At 39.9% G+C, this 15,028-nt stretch overlaps 1 protein-coding gene across 1 annotated transcript in view; it reads left to right on the top strand.

The window, feature by feature from the left end:
- TMEM26 (transmembrane protein 26) overlaps window positions 1-14,191 on the top strand; it is a 57,375-nt gene extending 43,184 nt beyond the window's left edge. Inside the window, exons 5-6 of the mRNA XM_006147075.3 lie at window positions 7,366-7,442; window positions 11,104-14,191. Of these exons, the coding sequence (XP_006147137.1) occupies window positions 7,366-7,442; window positions 11,104-11,531 (505 nt within the window). The 3' untranslated portion in view covers window positions 11,532-14,191. The remainder of the gene's footprint in view (window positions 1-7,365; window positions 7,443-11,103) is intronic.
- Window positions 14,192-15,028: the final 837 nt, after the last annotated feature.

Here is a 15,028-nt window from a genome sequence, read left to right as displayed (position 1 = left end):
GCTGTCTCAAATCTCGATGCTGAGTCAAATTAGGGTTCATATAGTGAATTGTTATTTGTTTCTACATTTTCAGCTCTAGAGGTTTTTATTTAATCCTTTTTATAGTTTCTGTGGGTTTTTTTTCAGATTCTTTATTGTTAAGTCATCGCTATCATATTCTTTTTTAATTTGTAAAATTGAGGGTTTTTTTTTCATTTGTTGAATGCATTTATAATAGTTGCCTTGATGTCATCTTTTGCTCAATTCAATATCTGAGGCCTATTAGGGTCAGATTCCACTGACTTTTCCCCTCTGAGTACACATTTCTGGTTTTTGTATGTCACATATTTTGTGGATAAATGGACATCTTGGATAATATATTACAGCCATATATTATTCTCAGGCTTGCTCCAGCAATAGTTAAGATGGCTTTAAGGTTCTCATAATTTGAGTAAACCTTAGACTGTGTTATTCCTGATAGTAGACTCTTGACTTTCCTTTTCTTAGAATATTTACTTTAGAAAGCTTGAAATTGTAAATTCTTTCTCCACCTGTTTGAAACAAAAATCTTAGCCTCCCATGAGTTTACAGCTCAAGAATGTCTTTCTCAAGGACCTGGAAGCCTTTTTATGGGAAATATAATTTCAAAAAAAGATAGTCTCTGTCTCCCAGTCTCTGTGGGAGATGGGTAAGTGCTGATTGGCAAGCACGCATGGCCTAATCGCATGGATCAACTTTCACCCTAAAATTCTCTAATACTTTTCCACCAGCTCTTCCAGTGCCTAAAAACTCCCCCACCCTTTGTTTCATCAGAGTTGAATTCAATGTCTCTATTCTGATAACCTGAGTTAATCCTTCCTTGCCTGTTTAACTGCATCCAATGCAGTTTTTCTTTAACATGGGCAAGCTGGGATATGCAAATGTCTATGGGCAAAAACCCTGTAGATTCTCACTGCCCTTACCTAATGTTTTACCTGCTTTTCATGAATAAACATTACTCAATTCGCTGTTTGTCTTGGGTTGATTTCTCGAGTTCCGAATGGTTGTTTTTGACAGTTTATCCAGTCTTATACATGTTTGTTTGGGAGAAGATTTGCTGACCTTTTCATTTTGCTCTAGCTAGCCTCCAACATTTTCACAACTCTGACTTTCAACAGCATTGCCAGGAAGAGTTCACTGGTCATTACACCTTGGAGATCACTCTGTGCAGCCTGTTTTTTTTGAGCACACATGATTTATTAAAAACAGAAAAGCTTGTTTTCATAGCATTACTGAGTGTATTTGACCATACAAAGGAGAATCTTTGTAAATTTACACAATTTTCTCTATTTTGCTTGGTAGAACATTTTTCCCAGGTTAGATTAACATTTTATTTTCTTTCTCATTTTTTTCCCCTATGTGTTTTATTACTCTTTCCTTCTTTGAAGGTATTTGTCAGATGTGTTTTTTTTTAAAAGCTCAGTGCGCCCCAGTCCGGTAGTGCAGTTGTAGGATACAGTTGTGTGATGTTGGAACTGCATGGACAACCTAAGATCCCAGACCAACCGCGATATGCCAGGTGCAGGTGTGCATGCCTATAATCCTCGCCTCCTGGGAGGCTGGAGCGGTAGGATCACAACATAGTGAGATCCTGTCAAAACTACATATTTTAGGACCTAGCAGATGGCATAATGGTTATGTCGCTGGACTCCCACATAGTTGACTGTGGTTTGAGTCCCGGACCCAGGATTTACAACTCACGCTGTGTGCATGCCCAAGACTCTGAGAGGAGAATGGAGGAGAGGGATTGCAGCATGGCCACCTCCCCGGGGGTGTGTGTGTGTGTGTGTGTGTGTGTGTGTGTGATTTCTCACTTTCTGTCTCTCTGGTGAACACATGTGCCTTATAGCAAAAATCTCTCAAAACAAAAACAAAAAACCTACATCATTCTCCCCACCCCCTGCCTACCTCTCTCTCTCAAAAAAAAAAAAAAATCTAGCTGAATTATATCCACCAATTATCTCTTGTCTAAAGGAATATTTATGCTTTCAAAAAGAAATAATTAAGCCAATTGGCAAAACACGACCTTTCATTTTAAATTTTCCACCAGGTGGAATGCGCCAATCCATCAAATGTCGGTCTTTAATCCTCCAATTTTTCCAAGTAAAGAAGTGATACTCATACTTCTCAAGATCTCTTATCTCTTTATATACAGAGTCTGTTGTCCTTTCATCTGCTTTCAGTTGGCATTTACGAAGACAGGTTACTCATGTGGAACAGTGAAATACACATACATCCCAAAATTTCTTTTCAAATCTTGACATTTTGCTCCAATAATTTACCTATGTTCCAATATTTAACCTTCCTAAGTATTTTTAGTCTGATCTAATAATGCATATTGCCTGCTTAAAAAAATTCCCTAATTTAATTTTCTAAAGTTATTTTTGATACTTTTATTAATATGTCTGTCAATACCCACATTCTACCATATTTTGTGTATGTATAGAAAAATGTATGTGTATACAGAAAAATACATTCATTATTGAACAGTTAGAGTTGGGCATCCTCACGGCTGTCATTGAAGAACTCGAGACACAAAGAATTTCAGAAGCATGTTGACATAATAATAAAATGCCTCTATGGCTACTGGGCAATGTCTATCTTACTGTGTGGCCCTACTGGGTAATGTCTATCTTACTGTGTGCCAAGAAGTCATAAGGGATTAGGTTTAATAGATATTTATTCTTTTCATTAGCCCTATGAAGTAGATATTAACATTATCCAATTATAGATGCAAAAGCGTATCTGGCAAGAGAAATTGAGAAAGTCTCAAGATTACACGTAATAAAAAATAGCAATCTTGGGACCAGGAGTGGCGTAATGGCTATGTAACTGGACTCCCATGTAGTCAACTATGATTCAAGTCCTGGACCCAGTGCCTTAAACTCACGCCGGGCACGTGTGTGTGCATGCCCAAGATCCTGAGAGGAGAATGGAGGAGAAGGAATTGTGGCATGGGCATCTCCCCTTGGGGGTGATTTCTTGCTTTCTTCTCTCTGTCTCTCTCTGTCTTTCTGGTGTGTGCACGTGCCCTATAGCAAAAATCTCTCCCAAAAAAAAGAAAAGAAAAGAAAAAAAGTAGCTATTTTATAGTGCTCCAACATGTAAGCCTGTCAGGTGCTATTCTAAGAACTTTATATGCTTCACATATTTAAGTAATGTACTTAATAATGCTGTTATTAAAATTCAGTAGCCATTGAATTGCCATCCTCATAGGTGGGTGAGTGAACTAAGGCATACAGATATTAAGCGACTTGTTCATATTTATGTAGCTCTTGACAGTAAGTGGTCAGCGTGGGTAGAGACCCCCACGTCCTGTTTCTCTCTGAGTGTTGTGCTGCTATTTACACTCTGACCACTTGGCATCAGAGCATATGCTTACCAACCTGGCCTCCTCCTTTTATACAAATGACTTTATCAATGTTCTTCCTGAACCATGGAGCACAACACAAAACATTTCAGGTGTGTTCTGAACACTGGAGAATTGAGGAGGGCTAAAACTTTCCATTTTAGTTGACATGGTAAAGGATGAAACCAGCTATCTAGTTTTGACTTCCACTAGCAACATTTATAATCGTGTCATGTTGGAACAATATCCTCCACTCTCTATGCCTCAGTTTTCCCATTGATGAAATAGGGGTAACCCTTGTGCCTACTTTTGTTGAGGCAATAGGAGGATTAAGTGTGTGGTCACATGTAGTCAACTATGATTCAAGTCCTGGACCCAGTGCCTTAAACTCACGCCGGGCACGTGTGTGTGCATGCCCAAGATCCTGAGAGGAGAATGGAGGAGAAGGAATTGTGGCATGGGCATCTCCCCTTGGGGGTGATTTCTTGCTTTCTTCTCTCTGTCTCTCTCTGTCTTTCTGGTGTGTGCACGTGCCCTATAGCAAAAATCTCTCCCAAAAAAAAGAAAAGAAAAGAAAAAAAGTAGCTATTTTATAGTGCTCCAACATGTAAGCCTGTCAGGTGCTATTCTAAGAACTTTATATGCTTCACATATTTAAGTAATGTACTTAATAATGCTGTTATTAAAATTCAGTAGCCATTGAATTGCCATCCTCATAGGTGGGTGAGTGAACTAAGGCATACAGATATTAAGCGACTTGTTCATATTTATGTAGCTCTTGACAGTAAGTGGTCAGCGTGGGTAGAGACCCCCACGTCCTGTTTCTCTCTGAGTGTTGTGCTGCTATTTACACTCTGACCACTTGGCATCAGAGCATATGCTTACCAACCTGGCCTCCTCCTTTTATACAAATGACTTTATCAATGTTCTTCCTGAACCATGGAGCACAACACAAAACATTTCAGGTGTGTTCTGAACACTGGAGAATTGAGGAGGGCTAAAACTTTCCATTTTAGTTGACATGGTAAAGGATGAAACCAGCTATCTAGTTTTGACTTCCACTAGCAACATTTATAATCGTGTCATGTTGGAACAATATCCTCCACTCTCTATGCCTCAGTTTTCCCATTGATGAAATAGGGGTAACCCTTGTGCCTACTTTTGTTGAGGCAATAGGAGGATTAAGTGTGTGGTCACAGAGTAAAACATTTTGAAAATCGGCTGGTACATACATCTGAGATTAAAAACTACTGGTAATGAGGCCTGCAGGTGGAGCGGTGGTTAGGGCATTGGATTCTCACAAGGCCATCTGCTGTTTGAGTCCCTGACCCAGCAGTTTGAAAAATCACACAGGCGCATGTGCATGTGTGCCCCAGATCCTGAGAGGAGACCGAAGGAGAAGGGATTAGCATGGCCATCTTTCCCTGGTGGTGGCGGTGGGAGGATTTCTCACTTTCCCTCTCTGTGTCTCTCTCCAGTGAGCACACATGCTCTATGGCAAAAACCTAAAACAAAACACAAAACTATAGGTAACATTATTTTAAAATTCAGGGCACTTTTTGAAGGTCTACCGTGTATAGACATTGACATTGGAAAGAAGGAAAACTTGTCTGCCTTCCCAAGGCACTTCCACTTAACATTCTAGACTTACATTTCTCATGAAGCAAACTATGATTGCATTTGGTTTTAGAAAATCATAAATCATGTCACACTGTAGGCTCATAATTAGATAATAGTAAGGGAAAATCCTTGAGCCCTTTTCCTGGCTGCTGCTGTGAAATGCTCTCTCTTCTACCCTAATCTAGGTCATCCAGTGACATCTGTTTGAATCTTGATTGTATCTTCCAGGGTACTGGTTTTCTATCCACGCTCCATGTCGTGTGTGTATATGAGAAACCTTCCATCAATGTCATCAGCCAAGCCGTTGATGGCATGTGAGGTGGAAAGGAATCACAGGCAGAGCCTGCAGCAACCCATCAGACAGCTCCCTTTGGGGAGTCATTTAGAGTGAGCCATCCACCCACCAGTACTCATACCCAGAACATTTTTTAATTTTGTCAATAAGGACAGTATAGGAGTTTTTTTCTGAAACCTTCTTTAAATCCAAATGTCTATTTTCAATTTATATAGCTTTATTTGCTTGGTAATCCTTACTCTATTTTTTTTATTTTTAAAGAGGAAATAAGTTTAGTTGAGTGTAATTGTTCTCTGAGAACCTGTGCTGATTCTTAATAATCACTGTCTTTTTCTATAAGGGCTCTCAGAAATCTTCTAAGAAATCACTTATATATAATCTAAGTAGGAATTAATAGCCAATGTGCCTTTGTGCTTTAAGATATATTTCTGCTTCTTTTGGAAGTTGAAATTCCATTTTTCTGTCACCAACCTTGTCTCCACCATGAACTGCCAGGACAGATAATGATGGCTTAGAAATCTCATTTTACCAATTCTCTTTTTAGTTTTCAGATTGAATTTTTCAGGGCAACACTTGAAGCATTTAAGGAGATCCCTTACAATCACCTCATTTAGTTTGGTTTCAATTACTCATCTCTAACGTCTTTCTAGCCCTCTCCAATCTGAAGAGCCCTCTTCACAGAATATGGAAACAAATCTATCATTATACTGCTGACTTCAAATTGATAACTTCCTTGTATTTTCTGCATTAAAATTATTAAAACTAGATGTGATTTTGGTGCTTCTTAAATATCTTTGCTATTTCTGGCTTTACTCCTTGAGATCATTCTCTTTGGTCTATGACATTTGTATATTTGCTCAAGTATGGACCCTTCTTTTATACATTCACACTATTTCTTCCACAAATGTACCTGTTACTTGCCAGGCACTGTTGTGGGCACTGACGGTACAATAGTGAATGTACAGAATGCATTGCCTTACAACACAGTATCTTGTGAAAACCTTTGTTCCATTTCTCTCCCCACTTGTTTTTCACCTAAGGACAACTTTCCTTAATGTGGTGAGTGCTTAATTTTTGAGCATTGTTTAGCCCTTTTTAGATCCCTTTTCAATTAGAATCTTAGAGTCTTGGAATAATGATCAGATTTCCCCCTGAAATTTTTTGAAATTGACCTTCGCAGTAACCATGTCAATATCTAACATTTTTTTCTATCATTTCTCTTCTCCCATAATGCTTCTATTTTTTGTTTGTTTCTTTATTTGTTTGTTTGTTTTTAATTAAGACAGCAATAAGGGATCAAAGAGCTTGTTCATGCATATGTTGGGTTCTAAGTATTAGATTTTGGGGGGGGGTGGGGGGAGAAGTTTTTGCTATAGGGCGTGTACACTCGCCAGAAAGACAGACAGAGACAGAGAGACAGAAAGCAAGAAATCATCTCCCAGAGGGGATGGCCATGCCACAGTCCCTTCTCCTTCATTCTCCTCTCTGGATCTTGGCCACGCACATACACACGCCCAGTGTGAGTTTAAGCCGCCAGGTCCAGGACTCAAACCACAGTCAACTACATGGGAGTTCAGCGACATAGCCATTATGCCAACTGTGGTCCCAGATTAAAAAAAAAAAAAAAGAAAGTCACTTCATTATTTCATTATGATTGTGTGGGACTTTTTCTCTTTTCTTAGAGAGGTTTTTGCTATAGGGTACGTGTGCTTGCCAGAAAGACAGAGAGACAGAAAGCGAGAAATCACCCCCCAGGGGGGATGGTCACGCCGCAATCCCTTCTCCTCCATTCTCCTCTCGGGATCTTGGGCATGCAAGCACATGCACCCGACGTGAGTTTAAGCTGCCTGGTCTGGGACTCAAAACACAGTCTACTACATGGGAGTCCAGAGACATAGCCATTACGCTAACTGCTGGTCCTTGTGGGACTTTTTTTTAAATGGTTTTATTATATCACCAGGATATTTTGGCAACTCCCAAGAGGTCTATTAGGAATACACTCAATTATGGGTTGAGACATTTCCACTCTTCTGCATGTAATTATACTTCCTATTGCTAATTTAAAAATTTCTGTGCATTTTAGAAATAGCCCTGCGCTAGTCTACGCCATCCTTGTTATATGGACTTGGAGCATGCTGCAGTTTCCACTTGACCTGGCAGGTAGGTCTCTTGATGTTTGTGCAAAAAATTACAACTCTTGATTAGAAACTGCATTCAAGCTAAGGAGGTAGTTGAGAGCATTATTATTTTGATATTCCTGTGTTGGCTCCAGTTCGGTTTAGAATGAAAGTAGATTGAAATTTTGGAAAGTCACAAGTGCATCCGCTTTGGTACATGATGACTTTATGATAGTTGAGTGGATAGTCTCACGTTTTGTTTTCTTTTGTTTTGTTTTGTTTTTGTTTTTTCTGACAGAAGGCACATGCACTCACAGGTGAGAGGCAGAAAGAGATAGAAAGAGGGAGGGAGAAAGCACCTCCCTTGGTGTGGTCACCCTCTCCTCAGTGTCTCCATTCAGGATTTGGGCTTGCTTGCCCACATGCCCTGTGTGTTTTTCAAGCCACTGGGGCCAGGATTCAAACCACAGGATCTGGCTTTCCTAACCAGTAGGCTATAGGGCCAGCCATAATCCCACAGTTTTCTTTTTTTTTTTCTGTCAGTGATGTCCGTACTTATGGTCTGTAAAACTGTCTGTTAGGACATATCTGACTCAGTTTTATCATCCATAAAATGGGAATGATAATCATAGTAGCTGAAGGGTTCTTGTAACAACTCAGTAAGATACAGGTTTTTAAAGTGCTTAACAAGCTGCTGGCATATGTGTTGTCTCTTAATATTTATAAGGGGTCTGGGACTTGTGGGTGGCATAGTGGTTAAGGCATTGGACTTCCACGTGGTCAACCTCAGTTTGAGTCCTAGACTCAGCAGCCTGAAACTCACACCAGGCGTGTGTGTGTGTGTGTGTGTGTGTGTGTGTGTGTGTGTACCAGAAATTCTGAGAGGAAAATGGAAGAGAAGGGATTGCAGTGTGGCCATCCCTCCTGGGAGGTGATTTCTTGCTTTTGGTCTTTCTGAGACACACTATTTTAAAAAATCTAAGAGGAAAAAATAATATATACATAGATAAAGATATATAGATATATAAATTATGTGTATGTGTGTGTGTGTGTGTGTATTTGTAAGGGGTCATTTTCAATTCCCTTTGTCAATTTCCTGTATTTAAATTTCAGAGAGGGTAAGAGCAGTTTCTGTGTCACACATGGAAAATTAAAATTTTTCTAAGTGGTGGCCCTTGCAATTCCACTTGGTCTTACTGAAATGAAGACATGAGCTCATAGGTTTTGCAAGGAGTAAACTAGTTCCCAGCCGTTTCATACTAGTGATGATCTGGAGCTGTATTGCCCACTGTGGTGCCCACTAGCCACTTGTAGCTCTTCCCATTAAAATTACATAGAGTAAAAACTTTGGTTTCCCCATCACATGAGCCGCCTTCCGAGTGTTCAACTGTAACACATGGCTGCCGTATTGGACAGCAGAGGAGGAATATTTCTACTATCACACAAAGTTTGCTTGGACAGTGGTAACCTGGAGTCATCCAGAAGTTTTTGGAAACCTGGAATTTTGATTTGTAAATTCTTCTGGATGCCACTTTATACTGAAGAAATACTAGAATTTAGGAATTACATGTTCTTGGGGCCAGCAAATGGCATAATGGTTATGTCACTAGACTCCCGTGTAGTCTACTGTGGTTTGAGACCTGGACCCAGCAGCTTAAAACTCATACTGGGTACGCGTGCATGTGTGCCCAAAATCCCAAGAGGAGAATGGAAGAGAAGGGATTGCTATGTGGCTATACCCCCAAGAGGTGATTTCTCACTTAGCCTCAATATTAGCAGGGATATTTAATGTTTTTTTGACTTTTTTTTTTTTTGGCTCACTTTGATAAGCTCAGAGATCTGATGCCATTTTTTACATTAACATCCACTTTCTGAAACAAGATTATCATTGGAATAGATGGAAAGTTGCTCCGGCATTTTTTTGAGATAACAAAAGCCTAATTAATGATTGATAATTATGAACAAATGTATGCTATAACACACACAGTATGTCTTAGCTTAGAAGGGAGGCTCTACTCATTGGTAAGCTGGAGTCTATTGATAGAATATTAAGTGCCATCAATTTAGATATCAAATAATACCCTTGGATGATTTTTTGGGAGGTATTTCCCATCCTAACTTTTTAGGAAAGGCTATTATCTATCTTAGGTGGTTTTCTCTTTCTTTCTTTCTTTCTTTCTTTCTTTCTTTCTTTCTTTCTCTCTTTCTTTGTGTGCATGTGTGTGTGTATGTCATTCACTTGGCTGGTTCTCACTCTCTGATATCTTGTGGTTTATAGACTTGCTAAGAAAATTTTTATTTGAGAAAGAAATTTTGTAAACTTTCAGAGGTGATAATATTATACAGCTGTTTGAAAAACAAAGACCAAATGTTACTTCTGACTAAATCACTGTTGTATTTTCCAAAAAGAGAACATTATGTTCACCCATATCAAAGCAGCTTCATAATATTTGCAGGTTTCTGTAGACGAAGGCATTCTTTGTTTGAAAACTCCAAATGGAAGGTTTCATTAATATAAAAGAATTCTTTTCTGGCTTTGACCCTTAATTAAATTTACATTTTGGAAATTAAAACGAAAAGGTTCATCTGTCAATTGGACCTCCTTTTGTGAAACTGGAAAATTGGTAATTATATCCACCCTTTCTTATAAGCTGTGAAACAAAATCATAAAGAATTAGGACAAAAGAAAATTATAATAGCATTTATTTGCTCCCCATCCCACCATTAGAAAAATATTATTAACATGAATTGAATTTGAATTTGAATATAAGCACTTCAATATACACACGTCTGAGTGAGTCATCCAGTAAACAGGGAGATCTAAAAAATGAATCTAGAATGGTCTGGCTCATAAGTATTTTATTCCAGTTCCCAAAGTTATAAGTCAAGCAAGTCATTCAATATCCCCAGGGGAAGGCGAGGAAGAAAGTAGAGAGAAGTCAGGTGTTCATTATTCTAATGGAAACAGATGAGCCAGTGAATAGGGGCCCCTTCCCCACAGTTAGCACCCTTTTCCCAGTTTTCAAAGGAAGAAACTGAGACCCAAGAAAGTTGAGCAATGGCCAGTATCTCATTGTCGGAAAAAAGGCTCCCAGAGAGGTAGCTCTACTCCTTTACTTGATGCTTCGAACAACTGCAGACCCCAGAAACCACCTGGCAGTTTCCTTTGTCCCTTGGTCCCTCAATTCCTTTTTTTTTTTTTAAGAGATTTTTGCTATAAGACTCTTGCAATCACCAGAGAGACAGAGACAGAAAGTAAGAAATCACTCCCCCAGGGGGGCTGGTCATGCTGCAATTCCTTCTCCTCCATTCTCCTCTTGGGATTTTGGACATGCACATACACATGCCCAGCGTGAGTTTTAAGTGGCCAGATCTGGGACTTGAACCATGTTCATCTACATGGGAGTCCAGTGATGTAGCCATTACATCATCTGCTGGTCTCCTCTATATTCCATTTATTTTGCTTTCCCCCAGAAAGTGAGAACTAGAGGATGATCTGAGATATTTTACAAATGGAAACCATGTTGGTGGTGGCAGTGTGGGGGAGAGGGTGCTTTCACTTTTTTCACCCAGAATAACATTATAATTTCCAATCCTTCACTACCCCAGTGGAGCACCTGTGTTAATGGCTAGTCCCTAAGTTTCTCTTCTCACAGCTCTGCATTTCAGAGGGCTGTGCTAACTCTCCTGTCTTACGTTTTCAGTGCAGCATGTCGTGTGCCCCTTGTCTGTGGCAGCCAGAGGGTTCCCCAGCCTGTTCTTCTGCCAGTACAGTGCCGATCTGTGGAACATCGGCATCAGCGTCTTCATACAGGATGGCCCCTTCCTTGTCGTGCGTCTCATACTGATGACCTACTTCCAAGTGATAAACCAGATGCTGGTGTTCTTTGCCGTGAAGAACTTCCTGGTGGTGGTCTTGCAGCTCTATCGCTTCGTGGTGCTGGCCCTGGGAGTCCGTGCATCTTTGCACAGTCGGCCAGGAGGCCCCAAGTCTGAGCACAGCTGCCCGAGTCCCCCCTCTGAGACTGGGCTCTCACCTGCGGGCTGTGAGTGTGGCTCCAAGGAGGACCTGGCTCTCCCTCTACGGGTCTCCCCAGTCACCTCTGATGACTCCCACCCTCCCACGCCCTAATTCTTTTATTTACAGCAGGAGGCATCTAGAGCTGCCTTTCTGGCTCTTCTTACAGGATATCCCACCCTCACAACTTTGGCATATGATAGTTTTTGAAAGAGCAACTTAAAAAGGCAACCTTAAGCCAAAGCCAAGGAATTTTCTCCTCTCACCAGAACAGAGGAACTTGGATTAGTGGCCATTGCTACAACGTCTGTGTGACGATATCAGACATTCTGGTTGTTCAACGACTAAGTGATTTGTTTGTCTTGAATCATTTGAGATGCCACGGACAGGGTTGCAGCAACATGCCCTCGGAAGATTTGGCACCGACACACTGTCATGCTGTTACCTGAAAATATAAAAGCTTTGAACTCTGGCTCCATTGTCAGACGATCTCGTCTGATCTTTTTTGCAATGTCCCTCTGACATCAAAAAATGTACATTCAGTGAATGCAGAACAAATGAAGGAAAAGGTGCCTTTAAAATTACCTCACTGTGGGCTGGAAGCACTGATAATCTCTTCCAGCTTCCATATCAGAGAGAGCCCTATTCACCGCCACACAGGCCTTCCCAGGAAAATTGTCGTTCTGGGCAGATGTGCTCTTCTGTCATGGCGCATGTGCTCTCACAGAAATTATATTGCTTTTGGCTTGGGTACTATATAATTCACAGCAAGCCCCTTCGGTTACCTATCTACTAGTTGCAAGGCAGGAAATACTGGGAAAATGCTAGCAAAGTCACAATTTCAATGCTGAGCTTGATTTGTGGTGTTCCTCAGTATTTTCTAAATCCCTCTTTACCATTTTCTATATTGCCAAGTCGAATCGTGTGGGCTGATGCGGGGAAGCTCTGAAGCAGGGAATAAAGGTGTTTCGGGTCCTGTAAGTGTTACCATGGTTTCTGGTGTCTGCCAGCAGTAGCGAACAAAGCTGCAGCTCCTCTGAACCACCACTACTGGAGACAGCCTTTGGTCTTGGGGACCATGCGATGGAGGATTGCATCAGCCTTGCCCATGACCAGCAGCCCTCAATGAGTGATGGGGGTCGGGAGGTGCCACCCCATGGTGGGCATCGGGCAGTTTGCTTTATTTCTCCTGCATTAAGACTTCATTTTCCTGTTACTGAAAGAGCTGCACCTTTCCTGTACTCACCTCTGTTTTTCCCAGATGGAGATGATTCAGATCCTTTGAAAGTGATTTTTGCTTTTAAAGATATAGTGCAGAATTTTACTTGGGTGCACTGCAGTAATCATAAGAGGTGAACAGTTCTAGAACTATTCTTGGAAGGGTTTAAAGTGTAATTCCTCCTGTGTTTGGGTGCTTAGGAATTCAAGGGGACTCTTAAGGCAGAGTATGCTTAATTGGTTATGAACAGTTGATAGCATGTTGTTCTAGTTGGGACAACTTTATCTATAAATCTCTGCATGATATAATAGCCATTTAAAACATTTGATTAAAAGTTTTTGAGGCAGATTCAGATTTTATCAGAGTAGTGCATATTTTCCAATAAATGACTTCTTTGGGTCTATTTAGTTATGCTTCTATTTTTTTCTTCCCTCCTTGTGCTTCTGATTTTAATAATATAATGATTTTAAAATTACATATGAAACTAATGGAATGCAGTAATAGTTTTCCATCATAATTTTATGAAACTTAAGATCAGGAAATTATATTTATATGAAGTAAAGAACTTGACAACTTTTTAAGGGCATGTTATTTAAAATGCGTTGCAGTTGAAAGCCAAATAATAACTGCTATTTATAAAAATGCCTCGGCAGAATCTGTTTTTATGTTGACTGTTTTATGTTGAATATTTTCCTCCACAACATGTATGTGCTGCTTATTATTGCAGACTTGCTCATGGCATACTTTTCATGTTTTAATTTTCTCTTCCAGCAAAACAAACATTGAGCCTCCAAAAATAGATAAAGGATAAAGTAGTATGGCTGTTGCAAGGATATTTTTAAATGCTTTAAAATCTGAGACTTGGCGGAGCTTCGTGAATGGGTTTCTAGTGCTTAAATAGTTTGTAATTAGCACTCCTCCAAAGGCCCGCGGAATAAAAAGCCTGTCCAAAGTCTAGCTGTATTTAGGGTGCCAGGAGTCAAAGAGTATCCAGGACTATCTGAGCAATTAATGGAGGCAAAAATAGACACAGGCTCTCCAAGGTTTTTCAGGAAAATCTGCTAAGGGTAGCATTTGTTAACCTAACTGCCAAGACACCCATTCCCTTAGAAGGGCTGCTTTTATAACAGGAAAAAAACACATCGGTATCTCTTTAGTTTATTTGCAAAAAAAGCCTTAAGTCCAGGTGGTAGCCTTAGGACCCCTGATGAAAAATAAAAATGTATTCTGTTAATTGTATGCTTAAATTGTAGACTGCTGCACATTGCAATATTTGAAAACATCACAGTGTTTCTTTAAAGTGGCTAGAATATCAGTTACCTCCTGTATGGTTTCATCCTGGAATTCGTTTACATTGTATTTGTAATAAAATAACTGACTCACATCATTTGTAAAATGTGGTCCAGGCCATACCTCAACACCCCATCCCCTTCACCAATGGACACACAACCACAGAAGAAAGCAGCTTAATTGTGGTTGTTGGTGCTGGATGTTATTGTCATTGTTATTTAATTGCTTGATTAAAGCTCAATTAAATTTCCTTCTTAAAAACTCATTATTGTACTTGCGAGAAATAGTAAGCATGCTTTAATGATACTGAGTAGAAACACACTCCATGACTGTCTTGTGGGTTTTCTTTGCCCTTCCTAGATGAGTCTCAGAGGATATGACTTGATAAGCTAAGATTAGTACTTTGGTTTTTGTCTTTGGTTATGCTGTTAAATTTTGTTTAAGCTGTTAGTGAAAATGTAAGAATAGAAAAATTTGAATTGGCTGATAATATTCTAACCTTCTAATGAGGAGTCTTACACAAATCTACCTATTGTCTCTGTGGTACTTCTACTAATACTCCAGACCTTATAAAACCATGAAGATGTGTCTGGGAAATACCAGGATTCAACATTGTGATATCAACTGTTAACTTGTTATTTAATATAAACTGATCAAAGCTCGGGGAAGGTATATATTGTGAGCATATACACTTCAGATTTTCACCAGGTTTCAGAGTTGAATATTGAATCTAGTTTTTGGCATTAATCTCAATCACTCTTAACCAGCTTTGCTATTAAAAGAAAGAAAGTCGAGTGGCCAGTAGATAGTATAATGGTTATGTTGCTAGAATCCTGAACAGCCGACTACAGTTCAAATCCTGAACCCAGCGACTTGAAAATCACTCCAGGCATGTGTGCATGCATGCCCGAGATCCCAGGAGGAGAATGGAGGAGGATTGTTGCATGGCCATTCCCCCCCTGCAGGAGAGAATTCTCATTTCTTTCTCAGTGTCTCTTTCTCTCTCTCTTCTTGGAGAGTACATACTTCCTCTTTAAAAGAGAGAGAGAAAACCTCTTTAAAAGAGAGAGAGAGAAAATAAAGTCTCTGCCTTTGTTCGACT

Source organism: Tupaia chinensis, unplaced genomic scaffold, assembly GCF_000334495.1.
Source record: "Tupaia chinensis unplaced genomic scaffold, TupChi_1.0 Scaffold000199_1, whole genome shotgun sequence".
NCBI lineage: Eukaryota > Metazoa > Chordata > Mammalia > Scandentia > Tupaiidae > Tupaia > Tupaia belangeri.
Note: the sequence above shows the minus strand (reverse complement) of the source record. Positions and strands in the feature narration are given on the sequence as shown.